At 46.3% G+C, this 14,073-nt stretch overlaps 1 protein-coding gene across 1 annotated transcript in view; it reads right to left on the reverse strand.

Annotated features, from left to right (window-relative positions):
• The window catches only part of dpy (dumpy), a 126,707-nt gene that overhangs the window by 20,483 nt on the left and 92,151 nt on the right, over nt 1–14,073 (reverse strand). The window contains 29 exon segments of the mRNA XM_069040549.1: nt 29–349; nt 476–796; nt 852–1,157; nt 1,208–1,846; nt 1,899–2,213; nt 2,267–2,962; nt 3,020–3,325; nt 3,378–4,016; nt 4,070–4,387; nt 4,441–5,088; nt 5,141–6,085; nt 6,138–6,455; nt 6,513–7,154; nt 7,209–7,514; nt 7,567–7,872; nt 7,925–8,263; nt 8,313–8,627; nt 8,680–9,006; nt 9,059–9,382; nt 9,438–9,743; nt 9,796–10,101; nt 10,156–10,491; nt 10,544–10,861; nt 10,914–11,561; nt 11,616–11,921; nt 11,974–12,612; nt 12,665–12,982; nt 13,036–13,683; nt 13,736–14,041. Of these exon segments, the coding sequence (XP_068896650.1) occupies nt 29–349; nt 476–796; nt 852–1,157; nt 1,208–1,846; nt 1,899–2,213; nt 2,267–2,962; nt 3,020–3,325; nt 3,378–4,016; nt 4,070–4,387; nt 4,441–5,088; nt 5,141–6,085; nt 6,138–6,455; nt 6,513–7,154; nt 7,209–7,514; nt 7,567–7,872; nt 7,925–8,263; nt 8,313–8,627; nt 8,680–9,006; nt 9,059–9,382; nt 9,438–9,743; nt 9,796–10,101; nt 10,156–10,491; nt 10,544–10,861; nt 10,914–11,561; nt 11,616–11,921; nt 11,974–12,612; nt 12,665–12,982; nt 13,036–13,683; nt 13,736–14,041 (12,462 nt within the window).

Here is a 14,073-nt window from a genome sequence, read left to right on the forward strand (position 1 = left end):
GAGAAACAAAAGGTGATGACGGGCTTACGCTCAATGGGCACACTACAGTACCGGAACGGGTCTCCGGTATATCCTGGTATGCAAGTACAGCGAGGTAAGTGGTTAACAACGTGGCACTCGGCATTTTGACCGCACGTTCCGGGGCAAGGGTCGGTACATTTATTGCGTACACAAGCTTTGTTGGAAGGACAATCGGTGTTCAAGACGCATTCGGGTCTGCATCCTTCGTAGGGGTTACCGATATAGTCGGGCAAGCATGTACACGATCCAGCTCCATTTCGTTCTTTGCAAATGGCGTTAGCGCCACAAGGTGATGGGGAACAGGGCGAGATAATTTCGTTGGGGACAGCTGAAATACAATGATTTTTGTAAATTCGGGGCGAGAGTTATTGTGGGATTAGTAGTATAAGCAGATGGGCAATGTTTGTTGTTTTTTGAGCAGCTAATAATAAAAAGCACAATTGTAATGGCTTACGTTTGGGCAAGTTGCATTGCGTAAATGGATCGCCGACGTATCCAGGCAAGCAAACACAATTCGGTGTGTGGCTCACCACGCGACACTCCGCGTTTGCTCCGCACATTCCCGGACAGGGATCTTTGCACTTTTGATTTGTACAAGCCAAGTGATTGGCACACTCGCTGTTGCTGACGCATTCTGGTCTACAGTTGGGGGGCGAACCGCTGAATTCGGGCAAACACGAACATGATGGCGATCCGTTAATTTCTTTGCATTGAGCGTTAGGACCGCATGGCGAAGGCGTGCAAGGACGTGGTGGTTCCTCCTCGAGAGGTACAACTACAATAATGGTGGTTTGTAACGTTTTACCAAGTTTTCAAAGCACTAATCTTACTTATAATTGAACACCTGGTAAATGGATCTCCTGTTTGTCCCTGAGGACAACTGCAAATTGGATTATGATTGACAACTTGACAAATAGCATTGAGACCGCAAGTTCCGGGACAAGGATCGATACATTTCTGGTTGACACAAGCCTTATTAAGGGCGCACTCTGGACTCGTAACACATTCAGGTCGGCAAGTTGGTGGGCTACCGATGTAACCAGGGACACAAGAGCAGACAGCTTGGTTATTGATCGCTCTACATTGACTGTTTGGACCACATGGTGATGGTGCACACGGGTTTGTAACAATAGGGGCTGCAAATTGTGAGTTACGCAAAATTTTTCGCATGTACAAGAAAAAATACCTGGTATTGGTGAACAAAGAACAAAGGCGTTTCCTATGTATCCGGAAATACAAGAACAGGTTGGAATGTGATTTATAACAGAGCATTCGGCATTTTGACCACATGTTCCAGGACATGGGTCATTACACTTGTTGCGTATGCACGCTTTGTCTCGAGAACAGTCAGAATTCAAGACACACTCGGGTCTACATCCTCTGTAGGGGTCGCCTTGGTACTCAGGTAGGCAAGTGCACGCTCCGTTATCGCAGCGTGCGTTAGGACCGCATGGAGATGGATTGCACGGATCTACCGGAGCGGGTTCGACTTCTTGTGGCTTGAGTTGGCAGTAACTGAACGGATCACCGGTGTATCCGTCGGGACAAGAGCAGATTGGAGTGTGATTGATGACGCTACATCTAGCACCAGCGCCGCACGATCCGGGACAAGGATCTCGACATTTTTCGCGGATACAAGCCAAGTTACTGGGACATTCGGAGTTGATGGTACATTCTGGTCTGCAGTTGGGAGGACTGCCTACATAAGTCGCCAAACAAGAGCAGGACGGATTTCCTCCAATATCTCTGCATTGCGAGTTTGGTCCACAAGGTGACGGTACGCATGGGTTTCTTACAGGTTCTGGTTCAATTACCGGAAGTGGCGCTATAAATGTTTTGTGTGAATCTGGTTCACCAAAGGGTTAAGTGTGTCTTACGTGGAACAGGGTAACAGCGACTGAATGGATCGCCGGTGAATCCAGACTGACAACTGCAAATTGGACTGTGATTGATCACTTGACAGTTGGCATTCAAGCCGCAAGTTCCAGGACATGGATCACTACATTTCTGGTTGACACAAGCTTTGTTTTGGGCACATTCTGAACTGACGACACACTCAGGTCTGCATCCTGGGGGACTTCCGATATAGTTGGGCAAACAAGAACAAACGGCCTGTCCGTTTACTTCACGGCATTGACTGTTGGGGCCACAAGGACTAGGTTGGCATGGATTCGTGGGTTCTTCTTTAACAGCTGTGCAAATTTGTCGTTGAGAACTAGTTAATTAAACATTCTTAAGTTCTTACGTTCTGGGGGCGGTAAGTTGCAGAATCTGAACGGATCTCCAGTGTACCCTGGATTACAAGTACACGAAGGCAAGTGATTGATAACTTGACATTGAGCATTTTGTCCGCAAGTACCAGGACATGGATCTACACATTTTCCGTTGACGCAAGCTCTGTGTGAAGGACAATCTGAATTGAGGACACACTCAGGTCTGCATCCCTCGTAAGGGTTTCCGATAAATTCAGGCAAACAGATGCATGCACCTGCTTTGTTTTGTTCTCTACATTGGGCGTTTGCACCGCATGGAGAAGGCGAACAAGGTGTTACTATTTCTTGGGGAGGCGGAGCTAAAGATATTTGGGTAAATCATTGGTCTCATTGTTACATTGATGACTTACGTAGTGGGGGCTGACATTGCACGAATGGATTGCCTACGTATCCTGATATGCAAACACAGTTAGGGGTGTGACTTACGACACGGCATTCAGCATTATTTCCGCAAATTCCAGGACAAGGGTCTTTACATTTCTGATTGATACAAGCCAAATGATTGGCACATTCGCTGTTACTGACGCATTCAGGGCGGCAATTTGGCGGTGATCCTGTAAATTCTGGCAAACAAGAGCAGGAAGGTGATTCGTTTATTTCTTTGCATTGCGAATTTGGACCGCAAGGTGATGGTTGGCATGGATTTACGATTACCGGTTCTTCTTGAGCTAAAAATATGTTTTTGATTTATTCGTCTTGGTAGTTCACGAGACTAGGTTTCTTACGTCTGGGTAGACACCGTACAAATGGATCGCCAGTGTAATCTGGAGGACAACTACAAATCGGATTGTGGTTAACAACCTGACACTTAGCATTGAGACCGCAAGTTCCTGGGCAAGGATCGATACACTTTTGATTGACACAAGCTTCGTTAAGTGGACATTCTGCGCTTGTAACGCATTCAGGTCTACAAGCTGGAGGACTGCCCATAAATCCAGGCACACAAGAACAAACGGATTGACCGTTAACAGCTCGGCACTGACTGTTTTGACCGCAAGGAGATGGATTACAGGGGTTTGTGATGACTGGAGCTAGAATTAAAGAGTTTGAAGAACAATCACGGAATTGTCTTGAAATACAAACCTGGAATGGAGTTACAAATGACAAAAGCATTCCCTCTGAATCCTTGTAAGCAACTGCAAATGGGAATGTGATTGACTACCGAACATTCCGCGTTTTGTCCACAAGTTCCAGGACAAGGGTCAGTACACTTGTTTCTAACGCAAGCTTTATCTCTGGAACAATCTGTACTTAAGACGCATTCAGGGCGACAGCCTCTGTAAGGATCTCCTTGATACTCAGGCAAACAAGTGCAAACACCATTGTCGCATCGGGCGTTAGGTCCGCACGGAGATGGGTTGCATGGGTCGGTTGGTACAGGTTCGACTTCTTGTGGTTTGAGTTGGCAGTAACTGAAGGGATCTCCAGTGTATCCATCGGGACATGTACAGATCGGAGTATGATTGATGACACTACATTGTGCTCCGGATCCGCAAGATCCAGGACAAGGATCTCTACACTTTTCTCGAATGCAAGCTAAATTACTGGGGCATTCTGGATTGATGGTACATTCAGGTTTGCAATTTGGCGGACTGCCTACGTAGTTGGGTAAGCAAGAACATGAGGGAACACCACCTCCATCTCTACACTGACTGTTGGCACCGCAAGGTGAAGGTACACAAGGATCACCAACTGGATTTTCGAGAATCACTGGAGGTTTAGCTGTCAAAGGGACATTATTAAACCAGACTCCAAATAAACAATTCAAGACTTACGAGGTATTGGGAAACATCTAGTGAATGGATCTCCAGTATATCCAGAAGTACAACTACATATAGGACTATGATTTATCACTTGACATTTGGCATTAAGACCACAAGTTCCAGGACAAGGATCGGTACATTTTTGGTTAACGCAGGCTTTGTTTTGTGGACACTCTGAGCTGACAACACACTCAGGTCTGCAGCCGGGAGGACTTCCGATGTAATTGGGTAAGCAAGAGCAGACAGCTTGTCCATTGACTTCCCGACATTGGCTGTTTGGTCCACACGGACTAGGTTGACACGGGTTTTTGGGAGTTTCATCTTTGACAGCTGAATCAGGTCGATTATTAAACGAAATTTTTTCAAGGTCTGAATTGACTTACGTTCCGGTTGAGGTAAATTGCAGAATCTGAACGGATCACCAGTGTAACCAGGAATGCAAGTACACGAAGGCGAATGGTTAATCACTTGACAATTGGCATTTTGGCCGCAAGTTCCAGGGCAAGGATCTAGACATTTATTTCTCATACATGCCTTATTTGACGGACAGTCGGAACTGAGAACACATTCGGGTCTGCATCCTTCGTAAGGATTTCCGATGTACTCGGGAAGACAAATGCAAGCGCCGGCCGTATTTTGGACTCTACATTGAGCATTGGCTCCACAAGGAGATGGTTGACAAGGTGAAACGGTCGTTTCGGCAGCCGGAGGTTGGTAAATGCTACATTGCACAAACGGATCACCAGTGTATCCAGGTAAACAGACGCAGTTAGGTGTATGACTGATTACTCTACATTCGGCACTGGAACCACAAATTCCAGGACAAGGATCTTTGCATTTGTTGTTTACGCAAGCCAAGTGATTAGCACATTCGCTGTTACTTGAACATTCAGGCCTGCAACCCGGTGGGGTTCCGATAAATTCTGGCAAGCAAGAACACGACGGTGAACCGTTGATTTCTTTGCATTGAGCATTTGGTCCACACGGACTCGGTTGGCAAGGATTTATAGGCACAACTGGATCTTCAACGACTGCAATGTTGCGATTTATCGAAAACTCCCATAAATGCAAATAATGACTTACTTATTAAGTTACATCTAACGAAGGGGTCGCCGGTGTATCTAGAAGGACAACTACATATGGGATTGTGGTTTACAACTTGGCATTTTGCACCAATCCCGCAAGTTCCAGGACAAGGATCGATACATTTTTGATTGACACAAGCTTGATTGAGGGCACATTCAGAACTCGAGACACATTCAGGCCTGCAAGTGGGGGGACTACCGATGTAACCAGGGATACAAGAACATACAGCTTGTCCGTTGATTTCTCTACATTGGCTGTTAGGACCGCAAGGAGACGGACTGCAAGGGTTTTGTGGTACCGGAACTACGATCTGCGTGCACAGCACGAAGGCGTTTCCAGTGTATCCTTGAATACAAGTACAGATCGGAATATGATTGTAGATGTTACATTCCGCGTTTTGACCGCAAGTTCCCGGACAAGGATCTATACATTTATTTCGGACGCAGGCTCTGTCGCGTGGACAGTCAGTGTTCAAGACACATTCTGGTCTGCAACCTCTGTACGGATCTCCTTGGTATTCAGGCAAACAACTGCAAACACCATTGTTGCATTGTGCGTTGGAACCGCAAGGCGAAGGATTGCACGGATCTGTGACTACAGGTTCTGGAGGTGGAGGAGGTTTAGGAAAGCAGTTCGTGAAGGGATCTCCGGTGTAACCGTCTGGACAAGTACAAATCGGAGTATGATTGATGACGCTGCACTGAGCTCCAGCTCCACAGGATCCTGGACACGGGTCTCTGCACTTCTGAGTGATGCAAGCCAAGTTGCTGCTACATTCTGAATTAATGGTACATTCGGGCCTACAGTTTGGAGGAGTTCCCATAAAGTTGGGTAAACAAGAACACGACGGGGATCCTCTGATATCTCTGCACTCGCTGTTTGGACCGCAAGGAGATGGTACACAAGGATTTACAACCACTGGTACAAGTGGTGTAGGTGGAGCTGCAAATTACAAGTTACCACACCGACAAAAGAAAAATTCTTGAGAGCTTACGTGGTGGAATTGGGAAACACCTAGTGAATGGATCACCAGTGTATCCGGACTGACAACTGCAAATCGGGCTGTGGTTGATTACTTGGCATTTGGCATTCAAGCCGCAAGTTCCAGGACAGGGATCAACACATTTCTGGTTAACACAAGCTTTAGTCAGTTGACATTCTGTACTGACAACGCATTCCGGTCTGCAGCCTGGCGGACTGCCTACATAGTTTGGCAAACAAGAACACACAGCCTGTCCGTTGACTTCGCGACATTGGCTGTTGGGGCCGCACGGTGAAGGTTGACATGGGTTAATGGGTTCTTCCAAGGTCGCTTAAATATGTGACATATGAGAATGGTTCAAATAAATTACGATATGATATAACTTACGTTGGGGAGGAATCAGGTTACAGAATCTAAACGGATCCCCTGTGTATCCAGGTATGCAAGTGCAAGACGGAACGTGGTTGACCACTTGACAGTTGGCATTCGGTCCGCAAGTACCAGGACAAGGATCTTTGCATTTATTGTTAACGCAGGCTTTGTTGGATGGACAATCCGAGTTGAGTACGCACTCGGGCCTGCAACCTTCGTAAGGGTTTCCGATGTAATCAGGGAGACAAACGCAAGACCCGGCTCTGTTTTGTTCTCGACATTGAGCGTTTGCACCGCAAGGAGACGGTGAACAAGGTGATATTACGTCTTCTACAGGTGGAGGTAACTGACATTGACCGAATGGATTTCCGGTGTATCCAGGAAGACAGACACAATTGGGTGTGTGACTGACGACTCTGCATTCAGCATTTTGACCGCACGTACCAGGACACGGGTCTTTACATTTTTGATTAATGCAAGCCAAGTGATTGGCGCATTCGCTGTTGCTAACACATTCTGGTTTACAGTTGGGTGGTGATCCCACAAATTCCGGAAGACAAGAACATGATGGTAGACCGTTTATTTCCTTGCATTGCGCGTTAGCACCGCAAGGTGAAGGTTGGCAGGGATTGGTTGGTGCTTCGATAGGTTCGGTGGCTAAAAATTGATCGTTTTTCCTCGCAGAAACAAGAGCTTAAAGGTGAAACTTACGAATCGGGAGACATCTCACAAATGGGTCACCGGTGAATTGCGTGGGACAAGTACAAATTGGGTTGTGATTGACAACTTGACATCTAGCTCCTACTCCACAGGTTCCAGGACAAGGATCTATACATTTTTGATTGACACAAGCTTGATTGAGAGGACATTCTGGACTGGTAACACACTCAGGTCTGCAAGTTGGTGGACTGCCGATATAACCGGGTACGCACGAACATACAGCTTGTTCATTTATTTCCCTGCACTGACTATTAGGGCCACAAGGTGAAGGATTGCAAGGATGTTTTATCGCAGGTTCTAAAAAAATGTATTTTGTGTCAAAAATCACAAGACTGTTTGTGAATCTTACTTTCGACTAATCGACACACAACAAAAGCACTTCCTGTATATCCTGGCAAACAGGAACATATGGGAATATGGTTTATTACCGAACACTCGGCATTTTGTCCGCAAGTTCCAGGACAAGGATCAACACACTTATTCCTTATGCAAGCTTTGTCTCTAGGACAATCCGAACTTAGTACACATTCAGGTCTGCAACCCCGATAGGGATCTCCTTGGTATTCGGGCAGACAAGTACAAACACCATTATTACATTGTGCGTTCGGACCACAAGGTGAAGGATTGCAAGGATCGTCTTGAACTGGTTTTAGTGCTGTAATATATTTCGTTTGAATTTGACTAAAAAGATAAGATTAACGACGTACGTGGTGGTGGTTTCGGCTGGCAGTAAGTGAACGGATCTCCTGTGAATCCTTCGGGACAAGTACACGTAGGTGTGTGATTAATCACGTTACAGTCGGCACCAGCTCCGCATGATCCTGGGCAAGGATCTCTACATTTCTCGCGGATGCAAGCCAAATTACTGGCACATTCCGAATTTACACTACATTCAGGTCTACAGCTCGGTGGGGTTCCGATGTAATTAGGAAGACACGAGCAAGATGGGTTGCCGTTAATGTTTCTGCATTGGCTATTTGGCCCGCACGGTGACGGTTCGCAAGGATTGACCACGGGAGGTGGAAGTACAGGAGTTGGTGCTGGCGCTGGAATAATCTGTTTAGAACATTTTAACCGCACACGAATGTAACTTACGAGGAACTGGATAGCAACGGCTAAATGGATCTCCAGTGTATCCAGACTGACAACTACAGATTGGACTGTGATTTATCACTTGACAGTTGGCATTAAGCCCGCAAGTGCCTGGGCAAGGATCAACGCACTTCTGATTCGAGCAAGCTTTGTTGAGGGCACATTCCGAACTGACCACACATTCGGGTCTACAACCTGGTGGACTTCCAACATAGTTGGGCAAACAAGAACACACCGCTTGTTGGTTGACTTCGCGACATTGACTGTTGGGACCGCAAGGGTTGGGCTGGCACGGATTTGTGGGTTCTTCTTGAACAGCTGTGCAAGTTTCAGGTAAATAATAGTTGATTTCAAGGTTTTAACGTCTTACGTTCTGGAGGTGGTAAGTTGCAGTATCTGAACGGATCACCAGTGTAACCCGGATTGCAAGTGCACGAAGGTAGATGATTGACAACTTGACAGACGGCGTTTTGTCCACATGTTCCCGGGCAAGGATCCTGACATTTGTTCTTTATGCAAGCTTTGTTGTAGGGACAGTCGGAATTTAGGACGCATTCGGGTCTGCATCCCTCGTAAGGGTTTCCGATGTAGTCTTGCAAACAAGTGCAAGCACCGGCACCGTTTTGTTCTCTGCATTGTGCGTTAGCTCCGCACGGAGACGGTGAACATGGCGACAGATGCTCGGCAGGAGCAATCGCTGCAGATGTCAGTCGTGAGTAAAACATATTGATCAAAAATAATAATCTTACGTGGTTTTGGAATACATTGAGAGAACGGATCACCAACATAATTCAACAGACAAACACAGTTAGGGGTGTGACTTATCACGCGACATTCGGCATTAGATCCACACGTTCCTGGACAAGGATCTGTACATTTTTGATTGATACAAGCCAAGTGGTTTGCACATTCGCTGTTGCTGACACATTCAGGGCGACAGTTAGGTGGAGATCCTTGGAAATTTGGCAAACAAGAGCAAGAAGGAGATTCTCCTGATACTTTACACTGCGAATTAGGACCACACGGTGATGGTTGACATGGGTTTACTGGTACAGGGGGTGGTACGTCTTCGGCTACAAAACAAGTTTTGAAATAATTTCGAGACGACCACATTGGTAGTAATTTTACGTATTGGAAGGCATCTTATGAACGGATCTCCGGAATATCTCGGTGGGCAACTACAAATAGGATTGTGATTGACTACTTGGCACTTGGCGTTGATGCCACAAGTTCCGGGACATGGATCGATACATTTTTGATTAACACAAGCTTGGTTCAATGAACATTCTGAACTGGTAACACATTCTGGTCTGCAAGTTGGAGGACTGCCAATGAAACCTGGGACACAAGAACAAACGGCTTGACCGTTGATCTCTCTGCATTGACTGTTGGGACCACAAGGAGACGGATTGCATGGATTCTTCTTAATTTCCGCTAAAATATTGATTTTTAGAATTTTCCCTTCGAAGTTAAATAGTTGCAGTACCTGGTACGGGTGAGCAAAGAATAAAGGCGTTTCCGACGTAGCCTGAGATACAAGTACAAGTTGGAATATGATTCAAGACAGAACATTCTGCATTTTGACCGCAAGTTCCAGGACAAGGATCTTGACATTTATTTCTGATACAGGCTTTGTCTCTAGGACAGTCGGAACTTAAAACGCACTCAGGTCTGCACCCTCTGTACGGATCTCCTTGGTATTCAGGCAGACATGTGCAAACGCCATTATTGCATTGTGCGTTGGCGCCACAAGGCGACGGATTGCAAGGGTCATCTTGGACAGGTTCCGCCGCTACAATATCGTAAAAAAGTTAGATGGAATTTTGAGAAAAAATTTAGATCGTACGTGGTGGTGGTTTAGGCTGGCAGTAACTGAAAGGATCTCCAGTGTAACCATCAGGACATGAACAAATCGGAGTATGATTAATGACACTGCACTGAGCTCCTGCTCCACAAGAACCTGGACAAGGGTCTCGGCATTTCTCGCGGATACATGCCAAGTTACTGGCACATTCGGAATTGATTGTGCATTCAGGTCTACAGTTTGGTGGACTTCCTATAAAGTTGCTTAAGCAGGAGCAACTTGGAGATCCTTGGATTTCCCGACATTGACTATTGGGACCACATGGTGAAGGTACACACGGGTTAATGGGTTGAGGTGGTGTAGGTACCGGTGGAGGTGCTAAAAAGATTTTTTTTTGAAGATGAGAGATTGATTTGCTTTAGAATCTTACGTGGAATAGGGTAGCATCGTGTCAATGGATCTCCGGTATTTCCAGGTTGACAAGTACAAATGGGACTGTGCTTGATGACTTGGCAATTGGCGTTAAGACCACAAGTTCCGGGACAAGGATCACCACATTTTTGATTTATGCATGCCTTATTGAAAGCACATTCCGAACTGACAACACATTCAGGTCTACAACCTGGTGGACTTCCGACATAATTGGGCAAGCAAGAGCAAACGGCTTGGCCGTTGGTTTCGCGACATTGACTGTTGGGGCCACAAGGGGACGGTTGACAAGGGTTGGACGGAGTATCTTCCTTAATGGCTGCAAGACACGGTCAGAACTCTTGATCGAGCAATTTCTAATTCAATCTTACGTTCTGGTGGTGGTAAATTGCAATATCTGAACGGATCTCCTGTGTATCCAGGAATACATGTACACGAAGGCAAATGATTAATCACTTGACAGTTGGCATTAGCCCCGCAAGTTCCCGGACATGGATCCTGACATTTATTCCTAATGCATGCCTTATTTGAGGGACAGTCTGAGTTGATGGAGCATTCGGGTCTGCATCCCTCGTAAGGGTTGCCGATATATTCTGAAATACAAACGCAAGAACCTGCACCGTTTCTTTGCTTACATTCGGCGTTCACCCCACAGGGGGATGGATTGCACGGATTTAAGTTTTCTTGGGCAGGTGTTGGTGGAACGCTACACTGAGTGAACGGATCACCGATAAATCCAGAGACGCAGACGCAGTTCGGTGTATGACTTATTACGCGACATTCTGCATTTAAACCACAAATTCCAGGACAAGGATCTTTACATTTGAGATTAATACAAGCCAAGTGACTTGCACATTCGCTGTTGCTGACACATTCTGGTCGACAGTTGGGGGGTGATCCTGTAAATTCGGGTAAGCAAGAGCATGACGGTGAACCGTTAATCTCTTTGCATTGAGCGTTTGGACCACAAGGGGATGGTTGACACGGGTTTGTCGGAACTACGGGTGGTTCTTCTGCAGCTAAAATTATAAATCGTTACTTTAGGGGGTGCTTAGGGGAAAGAACAATCGTACGTATTGGTAAACATCTGATGAAAGGATCTCCTGTGTTTCGTGGAGGACAACTGCAAATTGGATTGTGATTGACCACTTGACAGATGGCATTAAGACCACATGTTCCAGGGCAAGGATCTATACATTTTTGATTAACACAAGCTTCATTCAGGGGACATTCTGCACTTGTGACGCATTCAGGTCTGCATGTTGGGGGACTACCAATGTAACCAGGAACACAAGAACACACAGCTTGTTCGTTGATCTCTCTACATTGACTGTTGGGACCACAAGGTGAAGGATTACAAGGGTTCTTGGGTTTATCAGCTGAAATTACTTTCGTTACTTCTTCTACGTAAAGAAATTACAAGAAGCATACCTGGAATGGGGTTACAAAGAATAAAAGCATTTCCAACGTATCCTTGAAGACAGGTACAAATTGGAATGTGGTTCATTACAGAGCATTCGGCATTTTGCCCACACGTGCCTGGACAAGGATCTTGACATTTATTTTTTAAACACGCTCTAGTTCTAGGACAGTCAGTGTTCAAAACACATTCTGGGCGACAACCTCTGTATGGATCCCCTTGATATTCGGGCAGACAAGTGCAGCCACCATTGTCACAACGAGCATTAGGCCCGCAAGGTGATGGGTTGCAAGGATCAGTCACAATCGGTTCAAGTTCTTGTGGTTTCGGCTGACAATAAGTGAACGGGTCACCAGTGTAACCGTCAGAGCAGGTACAAATAGGAGTGTGGTTTATGACGCTACAGCTAGCTCCAGCTCCGCAAGAACCGGGACAAGGGTCTCTGCACTTTTCTCGTATGCAAGCCAAGTTACTGGGGCATTCGGAGTTAATGGTACATTCGGGTCGACAATTTGGTGGTGAGCCTGTGTATGTTGGTAGACAAGAGCAAGAGGGTGAACCACCTACGTCGCGACATTGTGAGTTTGCCCCACAGGGACTTGGCACACATGGGTTTACCACAACTGGTCTCGGAGGTTCTACTGGTGGAGCTGCAATGATCTATGTAATGCGCGGTTCTTGGGGTTTTCGAATGGAGCTTACGTGGAATCGGGAGGCATCTAGTGAAAGGATCACCGGTAAATCTCGGCTTACAGCTGCAGATGGGGCTGTGATTGATCACTTGACAGTTGGCATTGAGTCCGCAAGTTCCAGGGCACGGATCGGTGCATTTTTGATTGACACAAGCTTTGTCTTGGGGACATTCGGAACTGACAACGCATTCCGGTCGACAACCGGGCGGACTTCCTCTATAATTAGGCAGACACGAACAAACGGCTTGTCCGTTTACTTCGCGGCATTGACTGTTAGGTCCGCATGGACTAGGTTGACAAGGATTTTTGGGTGTCTCGTCTCGTACAGCTAAATTGGTCAAAGTTATTTTTTCTCTTGACACGTTTTTACAAAACACTTACGTTCCGGTGGTGGTAAATTACAATATCTAAACGGATCTCCCGTATAACCCGGGATGCAAGTGCATGACGGAGAGTGATTGATGACTTGACAGTTAGCATTTTGTCCGCAAGTTCCTGGACACGGATCCACACACTTATTTCGGACGCATGCTTTGTTCAAAGGACAGTCAGAGCTGAGAACGCACTCGGGTCGACATCCTTCGTAAGGATTTCCAATGTATTCAGGAAGACAAACACACGAACCTGCACCATTTCGTTCTTTGCAAACAGCGTTAGAACCGCATGGTGATGGTACGCATGGATTTACAGGTTCAGGTGGTGGGGGTGGTCTTTGAATGCACTGAACGAACGGATCGCCCTCAAATCCGGGGAGACAAGCACAGTTTGGTGCGTGGTTAACCACCCGACATTCGGCATTTGCACCACAAACGCCACGACAAGGATCTGCACATTTTTGGTTGATGCAAGCTAAATTGAACGAACATTCGCTGTTGGTAACACATTCTGGGCGACAATTTGGAGGAGAACCGGTAAATTCTGGCAAACAAGAGCAGGAAGGAGAGTCACCAACTGCTTTACATTGAGAGTTGGGTCCGCACGGTGAAGGCTGACACGGATTAGTTTGAACTTTCACTGGTTCTTCTTGTGCTACAATGGAACAATGAAGATTTTGAGCTGGAAGAGAGGGGATTTTTCTTACGTTTGGGGAAGCATCTAGTGAATGGGTCTCCGGTATAGTCAGGTGGGCAGCTACAAATTGGATTGTGATTAACTACTTGACATTTGGCGCTAAGACCACAAGTTCCTGGGCACGGGTCGATACATTTTTGATTGACACAAGCTTGAGATAATGGGCATTCTGAGCTGGTTATACATTCTGGCCGGCAAGTTGGTGGACTACCTATGTAACCAGGTACACAAGAACAAACTGCTTGGGTGTTAATCTCGCGACATTGACTGTTAGGACCACACGGTGAAGGGCTGCAAGGGTTTCGCGTAGGAGGTGCTGGAATAAATGTAAATGAAATCACTAGTAAT

This window comes from Tenebrio molitor, chromosome 3 (assembly GCF_963966145.1).
Source record: "Tenebrio molitor chromosome 3, icTenMoli1.1, whole genome shotgun sequence".
Taxonomy (NCBI): Eukaryota; Metazoa; Arthropoda; class Insecta; order Coleoptera; family Tenebrionidae; genus Tenebrio; species Tenebrio molitor.